Source organism: Oncorhynchus nerka, linkage group LG1 (genome assembly GCF_034236695.1).
Source record: "Oncorhynchus nerka isolate Pitt River linkage group LG1, Oner_Uvic_2.0, whole genome shotgun sequence".
Taxonomy (NCBI): Eukaryota; Metazoa; Chordata; class Actinopteri; order Salmoniformes; family Salmonidae; genus Oncorhynchus; species Oncorhynchus nerka.
In genome coordinates this window covers 2,823,106-2,847,337 of record NC_088396.1, presented here as the reverse complement: position 1 = coordinate 2,847,337, position 24,232 = coordinate 2,823,106, and the positions used below count along the sequence as shown (strand labels likewise).

At 41.8% G+C, this 24,232-nt stretch overlaps 1 protein-coding gene across 3 annotated transcripts in view; it reads right to left on the bottom strand.

The window, feature by feature from the left end:
• LOC115130201 (melanophilin-like) overlaps positions 1–24,232 on the bottom strand; it is a 124,214-nt gene that overhangs the window by 34,046 nt on the left and 65,936 nt on the right. For 2 of the 3 annotated variants that reach the window (XM_029661136.2, XM_029661306.2), the window contains 3 exons: positions 13,922–14,093; positions 12,639–12,910; positions 1,375–1,458 (listed from right to left, as the gene is read on the bottom strand). In XM_029661136.2, coding sequence (XP_029516996.1) covers positions 1,375–1,458; positions 12,639–12,910; positions 13,922–14,093 — 528 coding nt within the window. The remainder of the gene's footprint in view (positions 1–1,374; positions 1,459–12,638; positions 12,911–13,921; positions 14,094–24,232) is intronic. The other variant, XM_029661216.2, reaches the window with a different exon arrangement.

Sequence of the window (24,232 nt, the reverse complement as noted above, 5' to 3'; positions counted from 1 at the left end):
TTTTGGGATAAATTCTTGGAATAGATTGTACAAGTGGACCTAAACCATGCCAGGAAAATGCACCCCACACCATAACATATACTTTGTATAACTCATTTACTCAAGTGATTTTATTTTGTTTTGGTAGTTACTGGTATGTCTAGTCGGAAAGGCAGCAGTTTGGGCAGCATGCGTGCCAAATATACAGCTTGTTGCGCTGTGGCCATAGAAGGCTTTTGGAACCTCTTACTCCCGCAATGTGACTGTTAAACTCATGGGTACACTAGCAATGGCTGCAAGTCCTGACTTGAATGCGAACTGTCATCTATGGATTATATTTCTATGTTTTTTTACCTTTAGTTTTTCCCCCCCTCAAAACAAAGTCCCTGGACGCAGCACGACATGGTTACTGTTGCCTTGTTTGAAGTTGCGTTACTTGCTATACCAGTCAAAAACGCATCTATATATTTTTGTTTAGAGTTGAGCATGGCAAATAATTCAATAATAATAGAAAAAGAAGCAGAGACACAAAAGTAATTAAATGTAATCCAGTCTGACAGAGCAATGGACTACACAAACTTACTGTATGAACCCCCTTTATTAATACAATAAAATCCTGCTTTTAAAGGTGAAGACACTATTACCATAACAATAGTACAAACTAAAAGTCTTAAATAAATCATAGCAAATATTTTTGACTTTTCTTTTGTCAAGGAAAATTGAATTTATCAGAGGGTTGCTGAACAGATAGACTACTGTAATAACTACATAAACATAGGCCTACTGCAGATTTATTATTTTACAAACAATTCTTGACAGATGTTTATAGGGATGAATAATATTCTATAGTTGTGTAACCAGAAGCCAACATTTTTCAAACGTCCAAATGTTTTCTTGTCTTTGTACGGGAGATGCTTTACAGATGCTTTGCAGATCCTGCTTTCACAAAAATATTTACTGAACGATAATTAATGTAATAGCGCATTAGCCACAAAAAGGCAAAGCATGATTCGTTTTGGAAGCAAAAAAGAATGAGCAATCAAGCTCAAAGCCTGCCTTTGTTTATAGTGAAGTGTTTTGAATTGAACTTAATACACATTTTCAAAGGTCTGCTGGTTTTCCCCTGGCAACTGACGACTTGGACACGAGGTCTCGGAGGTGTCGATGCAAAAATGATCTCAGACTTGCGTGACAAACCATTAATCATGAGATTTTAGTGTATATGGCTCCTCTTCTCTCATTAACAAAGGGTTAGAGTGAACCTTTCTTTCAGGTATAACATTCGTGAGACAAAAGAGCTTTTGAGCGAAAAACATAGAGCTTTAGAACCGACTGGTGTAGAGCACTGTCCCAAAAATGGTTCTTTGTACAGCCTCTAGGGGTAAGGCCTTTTACCTGGTCATAGGGGGACGTCACTTTCTGTTCCAGGCGGTTCAGTAGTTTCTCAATGACCGACATGCGTCTGTTCAGCTCAGTTATCTGCAGCAGAGAGACACACACAGAGACAAGGAAAGGGAGGAAAGGAGAGACAGGAAGACAAAATACCCATCGTGACTATATGGTATGTGCTGTAGTGTAAAAACCTGCACTGTGTATAAAATTAAAGCACAAGCTTCAGCCATGGGGTTTCAGTAATAGCTCCTGTAAATTGGACAGTGCAGTTATATTAACAAGAATTGAAGCTTTCAGACGATATAAGACATTCCAAACATGCTGAGCTTGAGCTTAATGTGCCAATCAAGTTGTGAACAAGGGAACAGAGACTTTTGTCTCAAATACCAGTAATCTTGAATCTATGATACTAGAACATAGAACACCCCTTGACTTATTCCACATTTTGTTGTGTTACAGTCTGATTTAAAAATGGATTACATTTAGATTTTGTGTCACTGGCCTACACACAATACCCCATAATGTCAAAGTAGAATTATGTTGTTTGAAATTTGTACAAATGAATAGAAATTGAAAAACTGAAATGTCTTGAGTCAATAATTATTCAACCCCTTTTGTACAGCAAGCCTAAATAAGTTCAGGAATAAAAATGTGATTTACAAATCACATAATGAGTTGCATTGCCTCACTCTGTGGGCAATAATTAATGTTCAACATAATTTTTTAATGACTACCTCATCTCTGTACCCCACACATAGAATTATATGTTAGGTCCCTCAGTCAAGCAGTGAATTTCATTCACAGATTCAACCACAAAGACCAGGGAGGTTTTCCAATGGCTCGCAAAGAAGGGCACCTTTTGAGAGAATGCCAAGAGTGTGCAAAGCTGTCTTAGAAGCAAAGAGTGGCTACTTTGAATCAATATAAATATAAAATATATTTGGATTTTAACAGTTGTTTTGTGTTATTTCATAGTTTTGATGTCTTCACTATTATTATACAATGTAGAAAATAGTAAATAACTTTGACTGGTACTGTGTACGTATATATATATGTATATATAAAGCATACATTGAATATCCCTTTGAGCATGGTGAAGTTATTAATTACACTTTGGATCCAGTCACTAAAAAGACACAGCTGTTCTTCCTTACTCAGTTGTCGGCGAGGAAGGAAAACACTCAGGGATTTCACCATGAGGCCAAAGGTGGCTTTAAATCAAATCAAAATCAAATCAAATTTATTTATATAGCCCTTCGTACATCAGCTGATATCTCAAAGTACTGTACAGAAACCCAGCCTAAAACCCCAAACAGCAAGCAATGCAGGTGTAAAAGCACGGTGGCTAGGAAAAACTCCCTAGAAAGGCCAAAACCTAGGAAGAAACCTAGAGAGGAACCAGGCTATGTGGGGTGGCCAGTCCTCTTCTGGCTGTGCCGGGTAGAGATTATAACAGAACATGGCCAAGATGTTCAAATGTTCATAAATGACCAGCATGGTCGAATAAAAAAACAGTTATTAACATATTATTAAAACAGTTACAGAGTTGAATGGCTGTGATTGGAGAAAACAATGGATCAACAACAGTGTAGTTACTCCACAATACTAACCTAAATGACAGAGTCAAAGCACATACAGAATAAAACATTTCAAAAATATGCATCCTCTTTGCAACAAGGCACTAAAGAAAAACTGCAAAATATTAGGCAAAGAAATTAACTTGATGCCCTGAGTCCAAAGCATAGTTTTTGGGGCAAATCCAACATAACACATCAGAGTACCACTTTACATATTTTCAAGCATGGTGGTGGCTGCATCATGTTATGGGTATTCTTGTCATCAGCAAGGGAGTTTTTTGTTGTTGATAAAAATAAATGGAATAGAGCTAAGCACAGGCAAAACCCTACAGAAAAAGCTGGTTCAGTCTGCTTTCCAACAGACACAGGGTGACAAAAATCACCTTTCAGCAGGACAATAAGCTAAAAACACAAGCTCCAATATACACTGTAGTTGCTTACCAAGATGACATTGAACGTTCCTTAGAGGCCTAGTTAAATTTTTGACTTAAAATCAGCTTGAAAATCTATGGCAAGATTTGAAAATGGCTGTCTAGCAATGATCAACAACCAATTTGACAGAGCTTGAATAATGTTTTTAAGAATAATGTGCTACTATTATACAATCCAGGTGTGCAAAGCTCTTAAAGACTTTCCCAGAAAGACTCACAACTGTAAATCACTGCCAAAGGTGATTCGAACCTTTACTGACTCAGGGGTGTGAATACTTATGTAAATTTGATATTTCTGTATTTTCAATAAATTAGCAAACATTTCGAAAACCTGTTTCCCTTTGTCATTATGGGGTATTGTGTGTAGAAGGGTGAGAAAAAATATAAAACATTTAATTCAAGCAGTAAAACAACAAAATGTGGGATTAATCTAGGGGTATGAATACGTTCTGAAGGCACTGTATCTGAAGCAGTGGGTTCCCACCCAAACCAATAAATTCTGAAAAACACTTCCACAATTATTGAGAGGTCCAATTTTAATGAATGGGTGCTATTTTGATCCACAATGCTATCTGCATTTTATGTATACTGAACAAAAATATAAAAGCAACATGCAACAATTTCAAAGATTTTACTGTTCATATAAGGAAAATCTATCCATAAGGAAAATCCATCTGTAATAAAGCCCACAAAAGGGCTTTATTACAGATGGAAATACTCCTGACAAAGTTGGGAGCACAGAATCATTTAGAATGTCATTGTATGCTGCAGAGTTAAGATTTCCCTTCACTGGAATTAAGGGGTCTAGCCCGAACCATGAAAAACAGCCCCAGATCATTATACCTCCTCCAACTAACTTTACAGTTGGCACTATGCATTCGGGCAGGTAGTGTTCTCCTGGCATCCGCCAAACCCAGATTCATCCGTCGGACTGCCAGATATAAAGCATGAGTCATCACTCCAGAGAATCGCTCCAGAGTCCATGGTGGCGATCTTTACACCACTCCAGCCGACACTTGGCATTGCGCATGGTGATGTTAGACTTGTGGGCGTTGCTTGGCCATGGAAGCCCATTTCATGAAGCCCCCGACAAAAAGTTATTGTGCTGAAGTTGCTTCCAGAGGCAGTTTGGAACTCAGTAGTGAGTGTTGCAACGGAGGACAGACGATTGCACTCTGGGGTCCCGTTGTTGCTCCACTTCACAATAACAGCACTTACAGTTGAACGGGGCAGCTCCAGCAGGGCAGAAATTTGACAAACTGACCTGTTGGAAAGGTGGCATCCTATGACGGTGCTACGTCGAAAGTCACTGAGCTCTTCAGTAAGGTCATTCTACTGCCAATATTTGTCTATGGAGATTGCATGGTTGTGTGCTTGATTTTATACAGCTGTCAGCAATGGGTGTGGCTGAAATAGCCGAATCCACTAATTTGAAGGACTGATCACATACTCTTGTGTATATTTAGTGTATCTACAGCACCAGTTTGATTGAATCCAGCTCTTGATTTGAAAACACAAGATGAATGCCTAGTCTAGCAGTACACAATAGACAGATCATATGCCAGATGAGCTAACATAGACACTGAGAAAGGCTTGCCATTGGCTGCCGATAAGAGTTTGGAGACTGATGCATAGATTGATATCATGGCCTCTTTTGATCTCTGACAAACACATGTTGCTCTACTGTCTCCTCTGTGTTTGACTGAGCTGCTCTCTTCTTCTCAACATCTCCCTAACTCCGCTAGTGTTGCCCAGATGTGAGACTAATTTAGCATGACACAGGATATCTCAATATTTTCTAAGGTGGGAATGAGAGAGAGAGTACAGCTGGGATTGAGAAGATAAAGCTCTTTGATATTGCGACAGACGACTGTCTTAATGGCGTTTTGTTTTGTTGTTTTCTCTGGCCTTATCCCCTCCTCAGTGATAGATGATCTGATCGTTTCGGGAAACGTTCATATTTGCTAAAATGTTTATTTAAAAAAGACATGTTGTGTTATGTCTCCTATCTTCTGATAAATAACTCGATACAAGTAGTGAAATAAGCTATATGTATGTTGTGGAGAGGACATTGATTGATTGATTCAATGATAAACTGATCAACTAATTAGTTGAGTGTTTTTGCTTGATTTGACAGACATAAACATGACCATGTCAATAATTGTACATGTACAGTGCCTATCATAAGTATTCACCTCCCTTGGATTCTGTCACATTTTGTTGCATTAAAAGTGGGAATTAAAAGGATTTCGTTGATTTTTGTTTTTGGTCATTGATCTACACAAAATACTCCATAATGTCAAAGTGAAATGAAAATTGTAAGGTCTCTCAGTCCAATAGTGAATTTCAAGCACAGATTCAACAACAAAGACCATGGAGTTTTTCAAATGCCTCGGTAAGAACTGTTACGTTCTCTAAAGACAAATCTAAATGTTGTCGCTCAACAGAAAAAATAACTAACAAAGGAGTCACCTTGTTGCCACCATGGATGCCCACTAGATTTGCTTTAGAAAAGACAAAATAAAGGAAAACCCCACATGAACTGAGGATAGTGAGTAAGAAAGAACAAACTATGAATATAGACCAACTAAACAGGGGTAAATGCCAGATTCAGGCTTTGTTTGGCTATGTAAAGTGAGAGTAACAGCCACAAACTGTCCTGTATAACTGCCAGTACAAACTGTCTGCGAAACACCACTCCACCCACTGCTGTCATAACTCTAGCTCTTAAATGGTTCTCCCAAAGGTTCTCTTTCCATCCCTCTAAGTGAGCATTTCTCCTTTGCCAAGATAATCCATCCTCCTGACAGGTGTGGCATATCAATAAGCTGATTAAACAGCATGATCATTACACAGGTGAATCTTGTGCTGGGGACAATAAAATACCACTTTAAAATGTGCAGTTTTGTCACACAACACAATGCCATAGATTTCTCAAGTTTTGAGGGAGCGTGCAATTGGCATGCTGACTGATGGAATGTCCACCAGAGCTGTTGCCAGAGATCTGAAAGTTCATTTCTCTACCATGAGATGCCTCCTCCAATGTCGTTTTGCAGATCACATGAGGGGGGCACACATGACACCGGCACTTTTTGGAATTCTAACACCTTAAAACATTGTGTTTGAGCTATATAATTCTGTATCATTGGATTAAACTATTTATTCTGCATCCATTGTACAATTAGTCTGTGTGGTTAACAGGGGCTGAGCTAAAGAGGTGTTTGTGAGACAAGTGTGGATCCCAAAGGTTTCCGGTCCGGGTCTTTAAAAAAAAAGATGTCTGCTATCTATGAAAAGCTGAGACTCTCACAAACATGCACGATTTGCTCTATGACGCTCACAAGCTACATGAGTCATTAGAAGGGGTTCTTCTATATAGAAGAGCATTTTTGATCCCAGGACTTAGTGTCTATAATACTGAATTAAGCTCACATATTTGCTGTCACAAACTGCAAATTCTACACATTTTTTACTAACTGGTTGGATATTAATCTCTGAGAAAACAATTTCTCTACTTACAGCATTCATATTAATTCATTTTTGTCAGGTTTTTGTGTTGGATGACCTTATTTTTTTTGTATTGACGTTTGTGACTATATTTCCCATTTGAATTTGATATACCATTTCCAAGATAGTTTTTTGTACATTTTCTAAAAGTACATACTCAGAGCTTAAACATTAAATATCATACACTGCAGTTGGGGGAAACATGCTTATTTAAAATGTGATAAACGTGCTATTCCACCTTGTAGACAAGTACCAGAAAACCCCCTGAAGTTTTTCACACTTGCTCGAGAGCTCTTTTCTTGAGTAAGCCCATTCAGCATCGTCCATACCCTCTTAAGCTTTAGTTCGACGCATCTCTTTAAGTATTTCCGTCAGGCCATGTGCTAAGCTGAGTGATTAAGGTAGTGTAGGAAACAAGTGGTTGAAGTAGTAACCTAAAAGAAGGTACATCTCCAGGTAAACATACACTTTATCTAGTCCTTGACCTATATCCTAACATGTTGTTCTTCACATTGTTTCTGGTAAATACACTATATATATATAAAACTATACACTATATATATATATATAACAAAAAATATGTGAAGATGGGCCGATAGACAGGGCCGCCTTGTTTCTTGTTTAGCTCCTAAGCAACTTTATAGTATTATTTTTAAATTTTCTTTCTCATGTTATTAGCCCAGATTTTGTTTTGTATTATTATATACAGCCTGAAATAACTTTTGGATATCAAAGAGGCAGTAACTCACCAGCATTTTGACCAGGAATATGACTTTCCTAAATTGGAACCTTTGTTTGTACGTTCCAAGGCGATTGAACTTATACCAGACGCCACCGGAGAAGAAGTATTCGGAGTGGACTTTTAGTCTGACTCAGGAGGCGTGCACACCCTCCACCGCATCCGAGTATATTACTCGCTTATGTTCAGTCCCTGGACAATAAAGTTGAAGAGCTCAGGGCGAGGAATCTCCTTCCAGAGAGGCATCAGGGACAGTAACATGCTCTGTTTCACAGAATCATGGCTCTCTCCAGATATACTGTCCCCATCCATACAGCCAGCAGGGTTTTCAATACATTGTGCGGATAGGGATAATGAACTCTCTGGGAAGAAGAAAGGCAGAGTTGTATGTCTCATGATTAACTACCCATGGCGTGATTGTGGTAACGTACAGAAACTCAAGTCCTTTTGTTCAGCCGACCTAGAATAGCTTGTGCAAACTGGACACTGCATATCCTGAGGACGCATTTTTTATAGCTGGGGACTTTAATAAAGCAAATCTGAGAAAAACGCTACCAAAGTTCTATCAACACATTGCCTGCAGTACTCACACTTCAAAAACACTCAACCGTTGTTACTCTCTGTTCCGGGATGGCTGCAAGGTCCTCCCCCGACCTCCCTTCGGCAAATCAGATCACGACTACATTTTGCCCCTCCCTTCCCATAGGCAGGAAGTACCCATGCTAAGGTTTATTCAACGCTAGTCAAGACTGTTTTGATCTCGAGGACTCTCGGGGACATTAGCTAGCTAACATTAGGCTTTAACTAACAATGCAAACAACTTTATAACAAAATGATATACAAACAATACCTGTACATGAAGCTAACGTTAGACTCTTACCCAAATACATGGATGGATGCTTCATGGCAGACTGGAACTTTTTTGATGAATAAAGCTGCAATATGTAACTTGGGCGACCTGACCAAGTTCACACACAAATGTGTGTTATAAATCTGTCACTCATTGAAAGCAAGTCTAAGAAGCGGTACATCGGTTCTATATGCGCTATTTCTATGTTTCCCGTTCTTAAGTTTTGGTTTTGTACAACAGCTGAATATACAATATTTGTGACTGGTTTCAGGAAACTAGGAATATATCGTGCATCACTACTTCACGGTAGTTTTTTTAATCAAAATGTGTTTTTTTTGCCAGAAATACCTTCTGGAACATATGAACTTTCATGTGCCTTAATATCAAACTTGTATGCCATCTGTAAATACATATAATATTGTTAAATTACGAGGGCAGTTGGTTTAGCTACGGAAAAAGCTAGGAACTTTCCAGCTATGCCGAGAGATGAGTCAGATTGGTCTACCATATAATACGCATCTGTCTCTAACATGAGCTGGTCAGTAGGTAATTACCGGAAAAAAGATGGCGGAAGTGGACAATGAAGTGGATTCTGAATCTAATGGCAGGTAGAATCAAGGCGAATTGGAATATTCTCCAAAATAATGGGGCATGGAGCAAAGTAGTGTGATGAGAATGTCCCTTCGTATCTTGTAGGAGTACGGTTTATTAAATGAGGAGCAGCTGATCGGATTACCAATCTATAAGAATCCATTTAAGATATCCAAACTGGTAGGTAAAGTGAAGGCTGTGAGGATCACGAGGTGGGCTTTTTTAGATTTTTTTGCTTCTACGGATCAGAAGGAACGTGTGTTGCTTCTCACCCGATTTGATATGTTTGAAGTGTTGTGTGTGTCTCTCTTCAGAGCAGGTGTAACAGTATAACTTTAGACCGTCCCCTCGCCCATACCCGGGCGCCTCTGCACACATCAACAACAGTCACCCACGAAGCATCATTACCCATCGCTCCACAAAAGCCACGGCCCTTGCAGAGCAAGGGGAACCACTACTTCAAGGTCTCAGAGCAAGTGACGTCACCAATTGAAACGCTATTTAGCGCGCACCACCGCTAACTAGCTAGCTATTTCACATCCGTTACACAGGGCACCTCTCAAGGGGGTTATATCTGGCGTCTCGTGGGAAGTCGATGTTGAAGTATTCCTGGAGGGATTGATGCAATTGTGGTGGGAACCACGAAGCCACTTCTTTCGAATGCCCGACAAGGATGAAAGAGAATAAGGTGGCCAAAGTCAGTGCTGTTCAGAGCATTTCACATGCAACAGCTGTTAAAAGGGTTAAGGGTTTGAATTATGCTCCTGAAGAGTCAATGGTGGTGGATAGGCCAGCATTGCGGCTGCAGGGTTTGCCTTTCGCCAGCAGGACCCTGACATTTTAAAGGTTAAGATGGTGGACTTTGTGTCCTTTATAGCTATGGTGATTAATGGCACTGCCAAGGTGGAGAGACGGTCCAGGAAAATCTATATCATTGTGGATGCGGCTGAGCGGTTCCTGGGACTGAAACATTTCTCGGCGTTACATGGGATGTTGGGGTGGCAGGGTAGCCTAGTGGTTAGAGCGTTGGACTAGTAACCGAAAGGTTGCAAGTTCAAATCCCCAAGCTGACAAGGTACAAATCTGTTGTTCTGCCCCTGAACAGGTAGTTAACCCACTGTTCCTAGGCCGTCATTGAAAATAAGAATTTGTTCTTAACTGACTTGCCTAGTAAAATAAAAAATATTGCCAAAAAGCTGTACCACCCTCTCAGGCCCTAGAGCTTGAGAAGGGAGATATGAAGATTGAGTTTTTGGTTTTGTCAATGTACTATTTTTATTTAGGTGGATTAAGTTAAGTTTCGCTATCACGTACGGATTTTATTTTTTACATTGTTTTTGGTTTTTCAACCAGTCCAGCTGGTGGCGGCTATACATATTTTGGGGTTGTAGTCTGCCATAAAACCCACGCTGCTTTTTTGAAAGATGTCACGTAGTAGAAATGCAAAAGTGTTGCTCTCCACTTTCTGGAGGACTGAGTTTTGAAATCAGTGGAATGCCAATTGGAATTAGAGTATGATAGCTAAGGAGATGGAGACAATTCTGGTGTTTGATTGCAAATATGCAGACGGAGTCAAAAAGAGAACACTGAAAGATGTTGTATGAAACACCTGTCTCCGGATTACATCTTCAAACTAAGGGCATCCCTGGCATACGAGAGGGAGAAGCGTCCATCCAGGTATACGGGTAAGATAGTCTATCTAGCTACATTTTCAGATATGATACCTTTTAACTTTGTCATGTATTCATTTTCATTTCAAGTTAAAGTGTACTGTTAGCTAGCTGGCTATCGTTAGCTGGCTGGCTCGCTAGCTAATGTTACGTGTATGATCTGTGTAGTAATATTATTTGTATCTTAGAGCCATTTGCATTGCTAGTTAAAGCCTAATGTTAGCTAGCTAGCTAACATTGAACCTGGTTGGTTAGATACCTGCAGATTCATGCAGGGTAGTAATGTTAAGATTTGGGATTATGGTTCATTGTTTAGCGAGCTAACTAAATGTCTAAAGAAAAGACTCCACTATGCAAGTAACCATTTCAGTACACCTTCTGTATCCTGTGCACGTGACAAATAAACATCGATTTTATTTGATATAGTATGTGTTTACCAGAGACGGTAATGTGAAGAACATGACCTGCACTAAAGTCAAATTAGGATATAACGTTAGGCCAATGAGACAGTGTCCAAGTTCACATGTGAATCCTTAAAGAGATGGGTGAGGCTAAGGCTTTAGAGGGTGTGAACGATGCTGAATGGGTGTCAACAAAGTAGAGCTCTCCAGTAGGTTTACCAAAACATTTTAGCATCCAGGAAACAATTCTAATTTTAGCAAACAGGAAATGGAGAAGCAATTTCTCTATAGTACATCTAAGTAAAAGGTATTCTGTTATTTGCGTTTCTTCTGCTCAGTTTTCTTGGGAAGTTGTGTCATTTCGCTCCAGTTCACACTGACAGTGTACCATCACTATCAGAAAACTCTGCAATGTCTGGTTCAATGACAATGTTCTTGTTACCCAAGTCAAGGATTTGATCATCATCTGATTCATTTTCAATCTTAGAGAGTCAACTCGTCTTCCTCCAGAAAGAAGTAAATCACAACATTCTCAACAATCAAGGCTAGCCAGGAAGAATCCTTTGTTTCTCCATGAAAAAAAAACTAGCTAGTAACAATTTATTTTTCATTCATATTGACAGATCACCTATGAGTTTGTTAGAGGCACATGAAAGTACACATGTTTAATAAGGCATTTCTGCCCCCCGAAAAATATCCTTTGAATTAGGAATGTCGGATTTACAGCACACTTGAGAGATCCAGACACATTTGTCAATAAAACAGATGAATGCAACTGTTTATGTAAAAACAAATTGTGTTCTACTTGTAGCCTTGGTTGTCCTGAAAACTTAGTTGTGAGGCTAAATAGGGGTTGGACATGCAGATAATTGAAATGTCAATTTTTGCTGGAGTCTTGGGTCTGATAGGGTTAATCCCACTTTGTAACACAATAACATGTTAAGAAATCCAAGGGGGGGTATTTAGGATAGGCACTGTAAAGGTCGGAGTCAGTAGTAACATATGAATATGATGCAATATCCTCTTCTCCATATCTCCCTTCTAACAGCTGTGTCTCCACTCCATGTGTCACACTGATGTTGTTCCCTGTGTTGGTGGGGACCCTGGGTGAATGCTTGCATGAGAGTTTCAACGTAACTCAGCTCAAGTGATCACTTCCCATCTATGTTACAGAACCAACATCCACTCTAAAGACAAGAATTCGATTATGCAAGATAAAACACTCAGGTTGTGTTCTGATATTTTGCCCAATTATTGACTCGAGCTGATCTGATTGGTCAAAATACCATTTAGTGGGAAAATATCAGAATTGGTCTGCCTGTGTAGACACAGCCTTACATACACTTACCTGGCAAGACGGTTGGTCTCAATGGATGGTTAACTATTCATTATAGACATCCTGCAAACCTAGTTGGAGTCCCATGGTTTTTGTAGGTGTGTCATTTCCAATGTCCTATACATCTGGCGGAGCGGAGCCCCTTCGTGTGTCTGTGTCCTTTACCTGTGGCGGTGCGCCGTGGTTGAGGCTTTCCTGTGAGGAGAAGTGGCTGTGACTACGTCGGCGCAACGCCAGACGCTGGTACTGGCGCTGGTACTCTTCCTCTTCCTCCGAGTCCTCCAGGCCATACAGTTGTCCGCTGCTGCGAAGGTGCCCGTTGTTGGCACTGCCACACGAAGACTGGCTCATCCTGGACAAGGATCGTGCCCGCATCATCCAGTTCTCTGGGTACGGCACCTCGTCTGTCCGGATAGAGAGTTCATAGACGGGGGGGCCTAGTGAAGTTATTATTACGGAATCCATGTTCATGTAGGAAAGAGCAAGAGATGTTGTACCTAGTGTAATAATGTGTACCTTTTGGGTGATCCGTTATATTCTACTTCTAGCAGAGTGCGTTCTGGCCAGAGTGCATTCTTGGTTCAAATAGTATTGGAGTACTGGAATACCATATTGAGTGCCAGATAGGTTGGATTTGCACTTTTTGGACTATTCTATTTTGCTCCAGGAAAGCTCAATCAAGCACAGCAAGGGTTGCAAAGCTACCAGTAATTTATCAAAGTAATCTATGGCAATCTATGGTAACTTTGGTCATTTGTACTTAAATAAAAAAAAAATTAAAAGTTATTCATATATAGTATTCATTTTTTATATCTATGTTCATATTGTCCATGAGTTTTGGTTCAAGAAAAAATTGCCTAATTAATTTTAAAAGCATCTAATAAACAATGGCATTGTTTTCAATGAGATGCATCACTTCAATGTATTGACTTTTTTCACAACTGCCACCAGTTTGCCACCAAAACATTGGTTGTAAAAAAATATTTATTGTTGAAATCCTAATATTAAAACACCAATGGTGTTCACTAAAATGATGGTTTATATTTAGGATAATGTTTTACAGCTTTGTCATTCATTTTAAAAATTTAAAAATCATCAAATTGTATTATTTTATATATTTTACGTGGCCACACAGAGGGCCAGAGATAATCAGAAGTGATAATCTGAAGAACCCGAAAATGCCACTAGATGTCATCTGTTAAAATGAATTTGAAAAACTTGAACGTTACCAAAGTTCTGGTAGTGTAATGGTAAACTTAAAAAGTTACAGTAATATACCCTCCCTTTGCAACCCTAAGAACAGCTAAGGCATTTAGGCTTGACCCTTGGCTACATTGTATGTATGTACTTTGTGTCCTAATATCAATGAGCACATACATTAATATATACAATAGAAGAAGTGTATGTTAGTGGGGGTGTACGTCTAACACACATGGTGTAGTCCTCACCGAAGCGGGCCGGCTTGTCCAGCAGACTCATCCGGCGGCTGTGGAGGACCTCCGTGTTGAACTCGGAGTGTCTCTCACCCTGCTCCTCCAGGATCTGCTGGAACATGCAGGCCATGTCGGCCTCGGCTGTCAGGGACTCCCGTGTGCCGCCCTCCAGACTGCTCTGTGGACTCTGGAGATATCACCACCACCATGTCAGTAATTCTCTAGGCAAGATTATTTTAGAAAACATTTGTTTTTCACTAATGTTTGTCATCGTGCCATTGTGGTGTTTTGAGCCCGGCTGTGCTAATTACAAACAAGCGCGAAAATTAGCTACCTTTAACCGTTCTACCAGAGTTTCACTGCGATTCTGCTAGTGGCCTGCGTCTATCAAAAATGATGCAGTGACCAAAGATTATCAGAGGGATTTGCAAACTGATGGGAAATCAATTTCCAGCTCTGAAGTGATGTAACAACATAATGTTAGCTAGCTTGCTAGCCTAGCTGGGTAAGTCAGTTAGCTAACTTAACATCCTGTATTAAACCCTGAAAGCCATCAGCTAAGTTTAATTAAATAGCTATCTTTTGGCATACACAGTCAATCAAGGTAGCTTATGCCATGATACTGGTAATTTAGTCATTGCTAGACTGTTAGCTACCTTCAGCAGATTAAACATGTTTGTTTGTTTGTTCCATCTTTGACTGACATTAGCTAACGTAAGCTAGCTAATGTTACTCTTATTTGGTATCTTTTAATTTGGTAGCCAACTATTCCACCCTTGTTTGGAAAACACTCAATTACTAAACATATACTTTTTGAAATTGCTCTCTGTTTGTGGGTTGGTAGCAATGATGAATGTGTTTAAATCATCTATGGTTGGTTGGCTGACAATATTGAAATGTCCATGTTAGGTATGCTTAGCTAGCCAGTCTAATAGAGATTAATACAATTAGTGGGGTGGCTAAATTGTGTATGGTTCTGTACTCTGTTGTAGGTGGTACAGAATCTGATTCCACCAACATGCGCTTCTAACCCCTAGCTCTGCACAAGGTGAAGGTAAGTTAGACAACATATTTACAAGCTAACGGTTAAAATAGCTGAATGTACAGTAAGCATGGTATGAACAGAAATTGGGTATTGTTTGTATGGTTTGTGTTTGTTATGGGTAACAGGTGTTTAGAGGTAGCCTGAGAACCACAGAATACCTTCCAGACCATGTAATCAATTTAGTCTACCCTTCTTCTCTTTTTTTACCCTTTCTTTTTGTAAAAATCACGTTATCTGGAGTCATTCCACAGTGCCCTGCTAAAAAATAACCCAAAGCGGGGGCATTTTGGGTACACAAGCATGAGGGAGTGGACACACCTTGCAGTTCTCAAGGGGCACTGAAAGGTATAAAATGAAGACTACAATAGTAATGTCACAACCACCTCATTCTTCTGTCTGCAGATTCTCAAAACACAGCACAAAGACGAGTCTAAGAATAATACAAAAAACAAAAACATACAAACAATATATACAATAAAAAATAAAACATTGTAATAATAATATATTGAATGCATTAACAGAAATAAACATAACCAAACAAACATTGTAGCTTAGAAATTATGGTAATTAATGGTAAACCTACTACTGGTGATACTGACTCCCCCATTTTACGCTGCTGCTACTCTGATTATTATCTATGCATAGTCATTTTAATAACTCTACCTACATGTACATTTTACCTCAATCACCTCGACTAACCGGTGCCCCTGCACATTGACTTTGTACCGGTACCCCTATATAGCCTCACTATTGTTATTTTACTATTGCTCTTTTAAATGTTTTTATTTATTTCATCTTTATTTAACCAGGTAGGCTAGTTGAGAACAAGTTCTCATTTGCAACTGCGACCTGGCCAAGATAAAGCATAGCAATTCGACACATACAACAACACAGAGTTACACATGGAATAAACAACACATACAGTCAATAATACAGTAGAAAAATAAGTCTATATACAATGTGAGCAAATGAGGTGAGATAAGGGAGGTAAAGGCAAAAAAAGGCCATGGTGGCGAGGTAAATACAATATAGCGAGTACAGCACTGGAATGGTAGATTTGCAGTGGAATAATTTGCAAAGTACAAATAGAAATAATGGGGTGCAAAGGAGCAAAAATAAATAAATAGCAGTAGGAGAAGAGGTAGTTGTTTGGGCTAAATGAAAGATGGACTATGTACACGTGCAGTAACCTGTGAGCTGCTCTGACAGATGGTGCTTAAAGCTAGTGCGGGAGATGTGTTTCCAGCTTTAGAGATTTTTGCAGTTTGTTCAAGTCATTGGCAGCAGAGAACTGGAAGGAAAGACGGCCAAAGGAGGAATTGGCTTTGGGGGTGACCAGTGAGATATACCTGCTGGAGCGCGTGCTACGGGTGGGTGCTGCTATGGTGACCGGCGAGCTGAGATAAGGCGGGGCTTTACCTAGCAGAGACTTGTAGATAACCTTTAGCCAGTGGGTTTGGCGATGAGTATGAAGCGAGGGCCAGCCAACGAGAGTGTACAGGTCGCAATGGTGGGTAGTGTATGGGGCTTTGGTGACAAAATGGATGGCACTGTGATAGACTACATCCAATTTGTTGAGTAGAGTGTTGGAGGCTATTTTATAAATGACATCACCGAATTCGAGGATCGGTAGGATGGTCAGTTTTACGAGGGTATGTTTGGCAGCATGAGTGAAGGATGCTTTGTTGCGATATAGGAAGCCGATTCTAGATTTAATTTTGGATTGGAGATGCTTAATGTGAGGCTGGAAGGAGAGTTTACAGTCTAACCAGACACCTAGGTATTTGTAGTTGTCCACGTATTCTAAGTCAGAGCCATCCAGAGTAGTGATGCTGGACGGGTGAGCAGGTGCGGGCAGTGATTGGTTGAATAGCATGAATTTAGCTTTACTTGCGTTTAAGAGCAGTTGGAGGCCATGGAAGGGGAGTTATATGGCATTGAAGCTCTTCTGGAGGTTGTTAACACAGTGTCCAAAGAGGGGCCAGAAGTATACAGAATGGTGTCGTTTGCGTAGAGGTGTATCAGAGAATCACCAGTAGCAAGAGCAACATCATTAATGTATACAGAGAAGAGAGTCGGCCCGAGGATTGAACCCTGTGGCACCCCCATAGAGACTGCCAGAGGTCCGGACAACAGGCCCTCCGATTTGACACACCGAACTCTATCAGAGAAGTAGTTGGTAAACCAGGCGAGGCAATGATTTGAGAAATCAAGGCTGTCGAGTCTGCCAATAAGAATGTGGTGATTGACAGAGTTGAAAGCCTTGGCCAGGTCGATGAATACAGCTGCGCAGTAATGTCTCTCATCGATGGCAGTTATGATGTAGTTTAGGACCTTAAGCGTGGCTGAGGTGCACCAATGACCAGCCCTGAAACCAGATTGCATAGCAGAGAAGGTATGGTGGGATTCGAAATTGTCGGTAATCTGTTTGTTAACTTGGCTTTCGAAGACCTTAGAAAGACAGGGTAGGATAGATATATGTCTGTAGCAGTTTGGGTCTAGAGTGTCACCCCCTTTGAAGAGGGGGATGACCGCGGCTGCTTTCCAATCTTTGGGAATCTCAGACGATACGAAAGAGAGGTTGCACAGGCTAGTAATAGGGGTTGCAACAATTTCGGCAGATAATTTTAGAAAGAGAGGGTCCTTACTCATTTGTAGGGGTCAAGATTTTGCAGCTCTTTCAGAACATCAGCTATCTGGATTTGGTTGAAGGAGAAATGGTGGGGGCTTTGGTGGGTTGCTGTGGGCAGTGCAGGGCAGTTGACCGGGTTAGGGGTAGCCAGGTGGAAAGCATGGCCAGCCGTAGAGAAATGCTTATTGAAATTCTCAATTATAGTGGATTTATTTCTGCCTTAGAGCAGTGGGCAGCTGGGAGGAGGTGCTCTTATTCTCCATGTACTTTACAGTGTCCCAGAACTTTTTTGAGTTAGTACTACAGAATGCAAATTTATTTTAGGAAAGCTAAGGCTAGCTTTTTCAAACTGCCTGTGTATATTTGTTCCTAACTTCCCAGAAAAGTTGCATATCACGGGGGCTATTCGATGCTAATGCAGAACGCCACAGGATGTTTTTGTGCTGGTCAAGGGCAGACCGGTCAGGAGTGAACCAAGGACTATATCTATTCCAGGTTCCAAATTTTTGGAATGGGGCATGCTTATTTAAGATGGTGAGGAAGGCACTTTTAAAGAATAGCCAGGCATCATCTACTGACGGGATGAGGTCAATGTCATTCCAGGATAACCTGGCCAGGTCGATTAGAAAGGCCTGCTCGCAGAAATGTTTTAGGGAGCGTTTGACAGTGATGAGGGGAGGTCTTTTGGTCGCAGACCTATTACGGATGCATGGGATGAGGCAGTGATTGCTGAGATCTTGATTGAAAACAGCAGAGGTGTATTTGGAGGGCAAGTTAGTTAGGATGACATCTGAGGGTGCCCGTGTTTACGGATTTGGAGTTGTACCTGGTAGGTTCATTGATAATTTCTGTGAGATTGAGGGCATCAAACTTAGATTGTAGGATGGCTGGGGTGTTAAGCATGTCCCAGTTTAGGTCACCTAGTAGCACAAACTCCGAAGATAGATGGGGGGCAATCAATTCACATATGTTATCGAGGGCACAGCTGGGGGCAGAGGGGGGTCTATAGCAAGAGGCAACAGTGAGAGATTTGTTTCTGGAAAGGTGCATTTTTAGAAGTAGAAGCTCGAATTGTTTGGGTATAGACTTGGATAGCCTGCAGAGTTCTGTATTACTATCTTTGCAGTAGATTGCAACACATGCCCCTTTGGCAGTTCTATCTTGGCAGAAAATGTTATAGTTAGCTGTTAAGACATCCGGATTGGCAGAGTTTGCTAAAGCAGTGAGTAAAACAAACTTAGGGAGTAGGCTTCTAATGTTAACATGCATGAAACCAAGGCTTTTACGGTTACAGAAGTCAACAAATGAGAGCACCTGGGGAGTGGGAGTGGGGCTAGGCACTGCAGGACCTGGATTAACCTCTACATCACCAGAGGAGAAGTAGGATAAGGGTACGGCTAAATGCTATACGAACTGGCCGTCTAGCACGTTCGGAACAGAGAGTAAAAGGAGCAGGTTTCTGGGCACGATAGCATAGATTCAAGGCATAGTGTACAGACAAAGGTAGGATGTGAGTACATTGGAGGTAAACCTAGGCATTGAGTAATGATGAGAGAGATATAGTCTCTAGAGACGTTTAAACCAGGTGATGTCATCGCATATGTAGGAGGTGGAACAACATGGTTGGCTAAGGCATATTGAGCAGGGCTAGAGGCTCTACACTGAAATAAGACAGTAATCACTAACCAGGACAGTAATGAACGAGGCATATTGATATTAGAGAGAGGCATGCGTAGCCAAGTGAACATATGGGTCCAGTGAGTGGTTGGGCTGACTGGGGACACGGAGATTCAGACAGTTAGCAGGCCGATGCTAACAAGCTAACAGTTAGTAGGCCGGGGCCGGCAAGCTAGCAGTTAGCAATGACCCAAAACAACTCCCAGGCTGAGTAAGGGCTATTTGACCAAGGAGAGTGATGGAGTGCTGCATCAGATGACCTGGCCTCCACAATCACCCGACCTCAACTCAATTGAGATGGTTTGGGATGAGTTGGACTGCAGAGTGAAGGAAAAGCAGCCAACAAGTGCTCAGCATATGTGGGAACTCCTTCAAGACTGTTGGAAAAGCATTCCTCATGAATCTGGTTGAGAGAATGCCAAGAGTGTGAAAAGCTGCCATCAAGGCAAATGGAGGCTACTTTGAAGAATATAAAATCGAAAATATATTAAGATTTGTTTAACCTCACTTAGGCAGTATTTTGAATCTTGGATGAATGAGGTGCCCAATTTAAACTGCCTGTTACTCCTCACCCTCTCACCTTCCCCCTACTCTCAAGGCAGGCAATACGCTCGACCTCATCTTTACTAGATGCTGTTCTTCCACTAACCTCACTGCAACTCCCCTCCAAGTCTCCGACCACTACCTTGTATCCTTTTCCCTCTCGCTCTCATCCAACACTTCCCACACTGCCCCTACTCGGATGGTATCGCGCCGTCCCAACCTTCGCTCTCTCTCCCCCGCTACTCTCTCCTCTTCCATCCTATCATCTCTTCCCTCTGCTCAAACCTTCTCCAACCTATCTCCTGATTCTGCCTCCTCAACCCTCCTCTCCTCCCTTTCTGCATCCTTTGACTCTCTATGTCCCCTATCCTCCAGGCCGGCTCGGTCCTCCCCTCCCGCTCCGTGGCTCGACGACTCATTGCGAGCTCACAGAACAGGGCTCCGGGCAGCCGAGCGGAAATGGAGGAAAACTCGCCTCCCTGCGGACCTGGCATCCTTTCACTCCCTCCTCTCTACATTTTCCTCTTCTCTCTCTGCTGCTAAAGCCACTTTCTACCACTCTAAATTCCAAGCATCTGCCTCTAACCCTAGGAAGCTCTTTGCCACCTTCTCCTCCCTCCTGAATCCTCCTCCCCCCTCCTCCCTCTCTGCAGATGACTTCGTCAACCATTTTGAAAAGAAGGTCGACGACATCCGATCCTCGTTTGCTAAGTCAAACGACACCGCTGGTTCTGCTCACACTGCCCTACCCTGTGCTCTGACCTCTTTCTCCCCTCTCTCTCCAGATGAAATCTCGTGTCTTGTGACGGCCGGCCGCCCAACAACCTGCCCGCTTGACCCTATCCCCTCCTCTCTTCTCCAGACCATTTCCGGATACCTTCTCCCTTACCTCACCTCGCTCATCAACTCATCCCCTGACCGCTGGCTACGTCCCTTCCATCTTCAAGAGAGCGAGAGTTGCACCCCTTCTGAAAAAAACCTACACTCGATCCCTCCGATGTCAACAACTACAGACCAGTATCCCTTCTTTCTTTTCTCTCCAAAACTCTTGAACGTGCCGTCCTTGGCCAGCTCTCCCGCTATCTCTCTCAGAATGACCTTCTTGATCCAAATCAGTCAGGTTTCAAGACTAGTCATTCAACTGAGACTGCTCTTCTCTGTATCACGGAGGCGCTCCGCACTGCTAAAGCTAACTCTCTCTCCTCTGCTCTCATCCTTCTAGACCTATCGGCTGCCTTCGATACTGTGAACCATCAGATCCTCCTCTCCACCCTCTCCGAGTTGGGCATCTCCGGCGCGGCCCACGCTTGGATTGCGTCCTACCTGACAGGTCGCTCCTACCAGGTGGCGTGGCGAGAATCTGTCTCCTCACCACGCGCTCTCACCACTGGCGTCCCCCAGGGCTCTGTTCTAGGCCCTCTCCTATTCTCGCTATACACCAAGTCACTTGGCTCTGTCATAACCTCACATGGTCTCTCCTATCATTGCTATGCAGACGACACACAATTAATCTTCTCCTTTCCCCCTTCTGATGACCAGGTGGCGAATCGCATCTCTGCATGTCTGGCAGACATATCAGTGTGGATGACGGATCACCACCTCAAGCTGAACCTCGGCAAGACGGAGCTGCTCTTCCTCCCGGGAAGGACTGCCCGTTCCATGATCTCGCCATCACGGTTGACAACTCCATTGTGTCCTCCTCCCAGAGCGCTAAGAACCTTGGCGTGATCCTGGACAACACCCTGTCGTTCTCAACTAACATCAAGGCGGTGGCCCGTTCCTGTAGGTTCATGCTCTACAACATCCGCAGAGTACGACCCTGCCTCACACAGGAAGCGGCGCAGGTCCTAATCCAGGCACTTGTCATCTCACGTCTGGATTACTGCAACTCGCTGTTGGCTGGGCTCCCTGCCTGTGCCATTAAACCCCTACAACTCATCCAGAACGCCGCAGCCCGTCTGGTGTTCAACCTTCCCAAGTTCTCTCACGTCACCCCGCTCCTCCGCTCTCTCCACTGGCTTCCAGTTGAAGCTCGCATCCGCTACAAGACCATGGTGCTTGCCTACGGAGCTATGAGGGGAACGGCACCTCAGTACCTCCAGGCTCTGATCAGGCCCTACACCCAAACAAGGGCACTGCGTTCATCCACCTCTGGCCTGCTCGCCTCCCTACCACTGAGGAAGTACAGTTCCGCGCAGCCTATTCAAAACTGTTCGCTGCTCTGGCCCCCCAATGGTGGAACAAACTCCCTCACGACGCCAGGACAGCGGAGTCAATCACCACCTTCCGGAGACACCTGAAACCCCACCTCTTTCAGGAATACTTAGGATAGGATAAAGTAATCCTTCTCACCCCCCCCCTTACTAGATTTAGATGCACTATTGTAAAGTGGCTGTTCCACTGGATGTCTTAAGGTGAACGCACCAATTTGTAAGTCGCTCTGGATAAGAGCGTCTGCTAAATGACTTAAATGTAAATGTAAATGTACTCAGGCCCAGAAGCTAGGATATGCATATGCATAGTATCGGATAGAAACCACTCTAAAGTTTCCAAAACTGTTAAAATAATGTCTGTGAGTATAACAGAACTGATATGGCAGGCGTAAACCTGAGGAAAATCCATCCAGGAAGTGGGATATTTTTGATGTGGGTACTTTTCTATTGAATGCCTATACAGTATCTAAATGGTTATTACCCAGATTGCCATTCCTATGGCTTCCACTAGATGTCAACAGTCTTTGGACATTGTTTCAGGCTTGTGTTATGAAAAATGAGGAAGAATGAGACCATTTTCTATGTGGACTCTAGAATGAACCAGAGCTAGTTTGCTCGCATGAACGATTGCCGTTCGTTGTTTTTCCTTTCTATTGAAGGCGCTATTGTCCGGTTGAAATATTATCGATTACTTAGACAATAGAGAACCTGAGGATTAATTATAAACATCCTACCGTCCCACCTGCTCATAAGAACACTTTTTTTGGTTACTACATGATTCCATATGTGTTATTTCATAGTTTTGATGTCTTCCCTATGAAATAGTAAAAATAAAGAAAAACCCTTAATGAGTAGGTGTCCAAACTTTTGACATCTACTCAACGAGTACCATTGAAATACTTTTAGCCAGTTGAGTCCAAAGTTTCTTCAAGAATGTCCTTTTCTATTTTGCTTATAAAATCCCAAATTGACAAAGTTTGTAACGCGACCATTCTCTTCACTGCAGATCCCTAATCTATGGATTTCACATGACTGGCAGAGGTGCAGCCCCTTGGCAGCCAGGCCCACCAACTGAGGAGCTTTGTGAACAAGTGGTGGCGGTGGGGTGGCGGTGGGGTTATGGTATGAGCAGGCATAAGCTATGGACAATTAACACAATTGCATTTTATAGATAGCAATTTGAATGCACAAAGAGATCATCAGGTCCATTGTCATGCCATTCATCCGCCGTCATCACCTCATGTTTTAGGATGATAATGCACGCCCCCATGTCGCAAGGATCTGTACACAATTTCTGGAAGCTGAAAATGTCCAAGTTATTCCATGCCCTGCATACCCACTAGACATGTCACCCACTGAGCATGTTTGGGATGCTCTGAATAGACGTGTACGACAGCGTGTTCCAGTTCCTGCCAATATTCAGGAACTTCGCACAAACATTGAAGAGAAGTGGGACAACCTTCCACAGGCCACAATCAACAGCCTGATCAACTCTATGCGAAGGAGATGTGTCGTGCTACATAAGGCAAATGTTGGTCACACCAGATACTAACTATTTTCAGATTTTTTTAAAGGTATCTGTGACCAACAGTCATGTGAAATCCATAGATTAGGGGCTAATGAATTTATTTCAATTGACTGATTTCATTACATGAACTGTAACTCAGTCAAATATTTGAAATCGTTGCATTTATATTTTTGTTCAGTGTAGAGCACTAAGACTATCTGTTTATCCATGGATAATTCCCTCAATTACCTCGACTATCCTGTCCCCCGCATATTGACTCTGTACCGGTACACCCTGTATATAGCCCCTGTATTTAGCCTACTGTTATTTTATTGTTGATACTTAATTATTTGTTATTTTTCTTCTTTACTTTTATTAAATTTTTATATATATATATTTAAAAAAATTCTCCCCAGTTTATTTTAGTAAATACTTGCTTAACATGTATTTTTCTTATTGTTGGTTAACCTGTTGTATTCAGCGCATGTGACAAATACAATTTGATTCGATTTGATTTGATGAAGTGTGGCACCAAAAGTCTTTGAATTCACCCAATCACATTTCAGTTTAAATCGACATACATCTCATTCTGAGATTAATGGTATTACCGTTTTAGTACACAAGGGGGCGCCAAAAAACTAAAAATAACTTTGGGCATCTTCCTAGAATGCTAACAAAATTAGCACAAGTAATATAGAATTTCAATGGA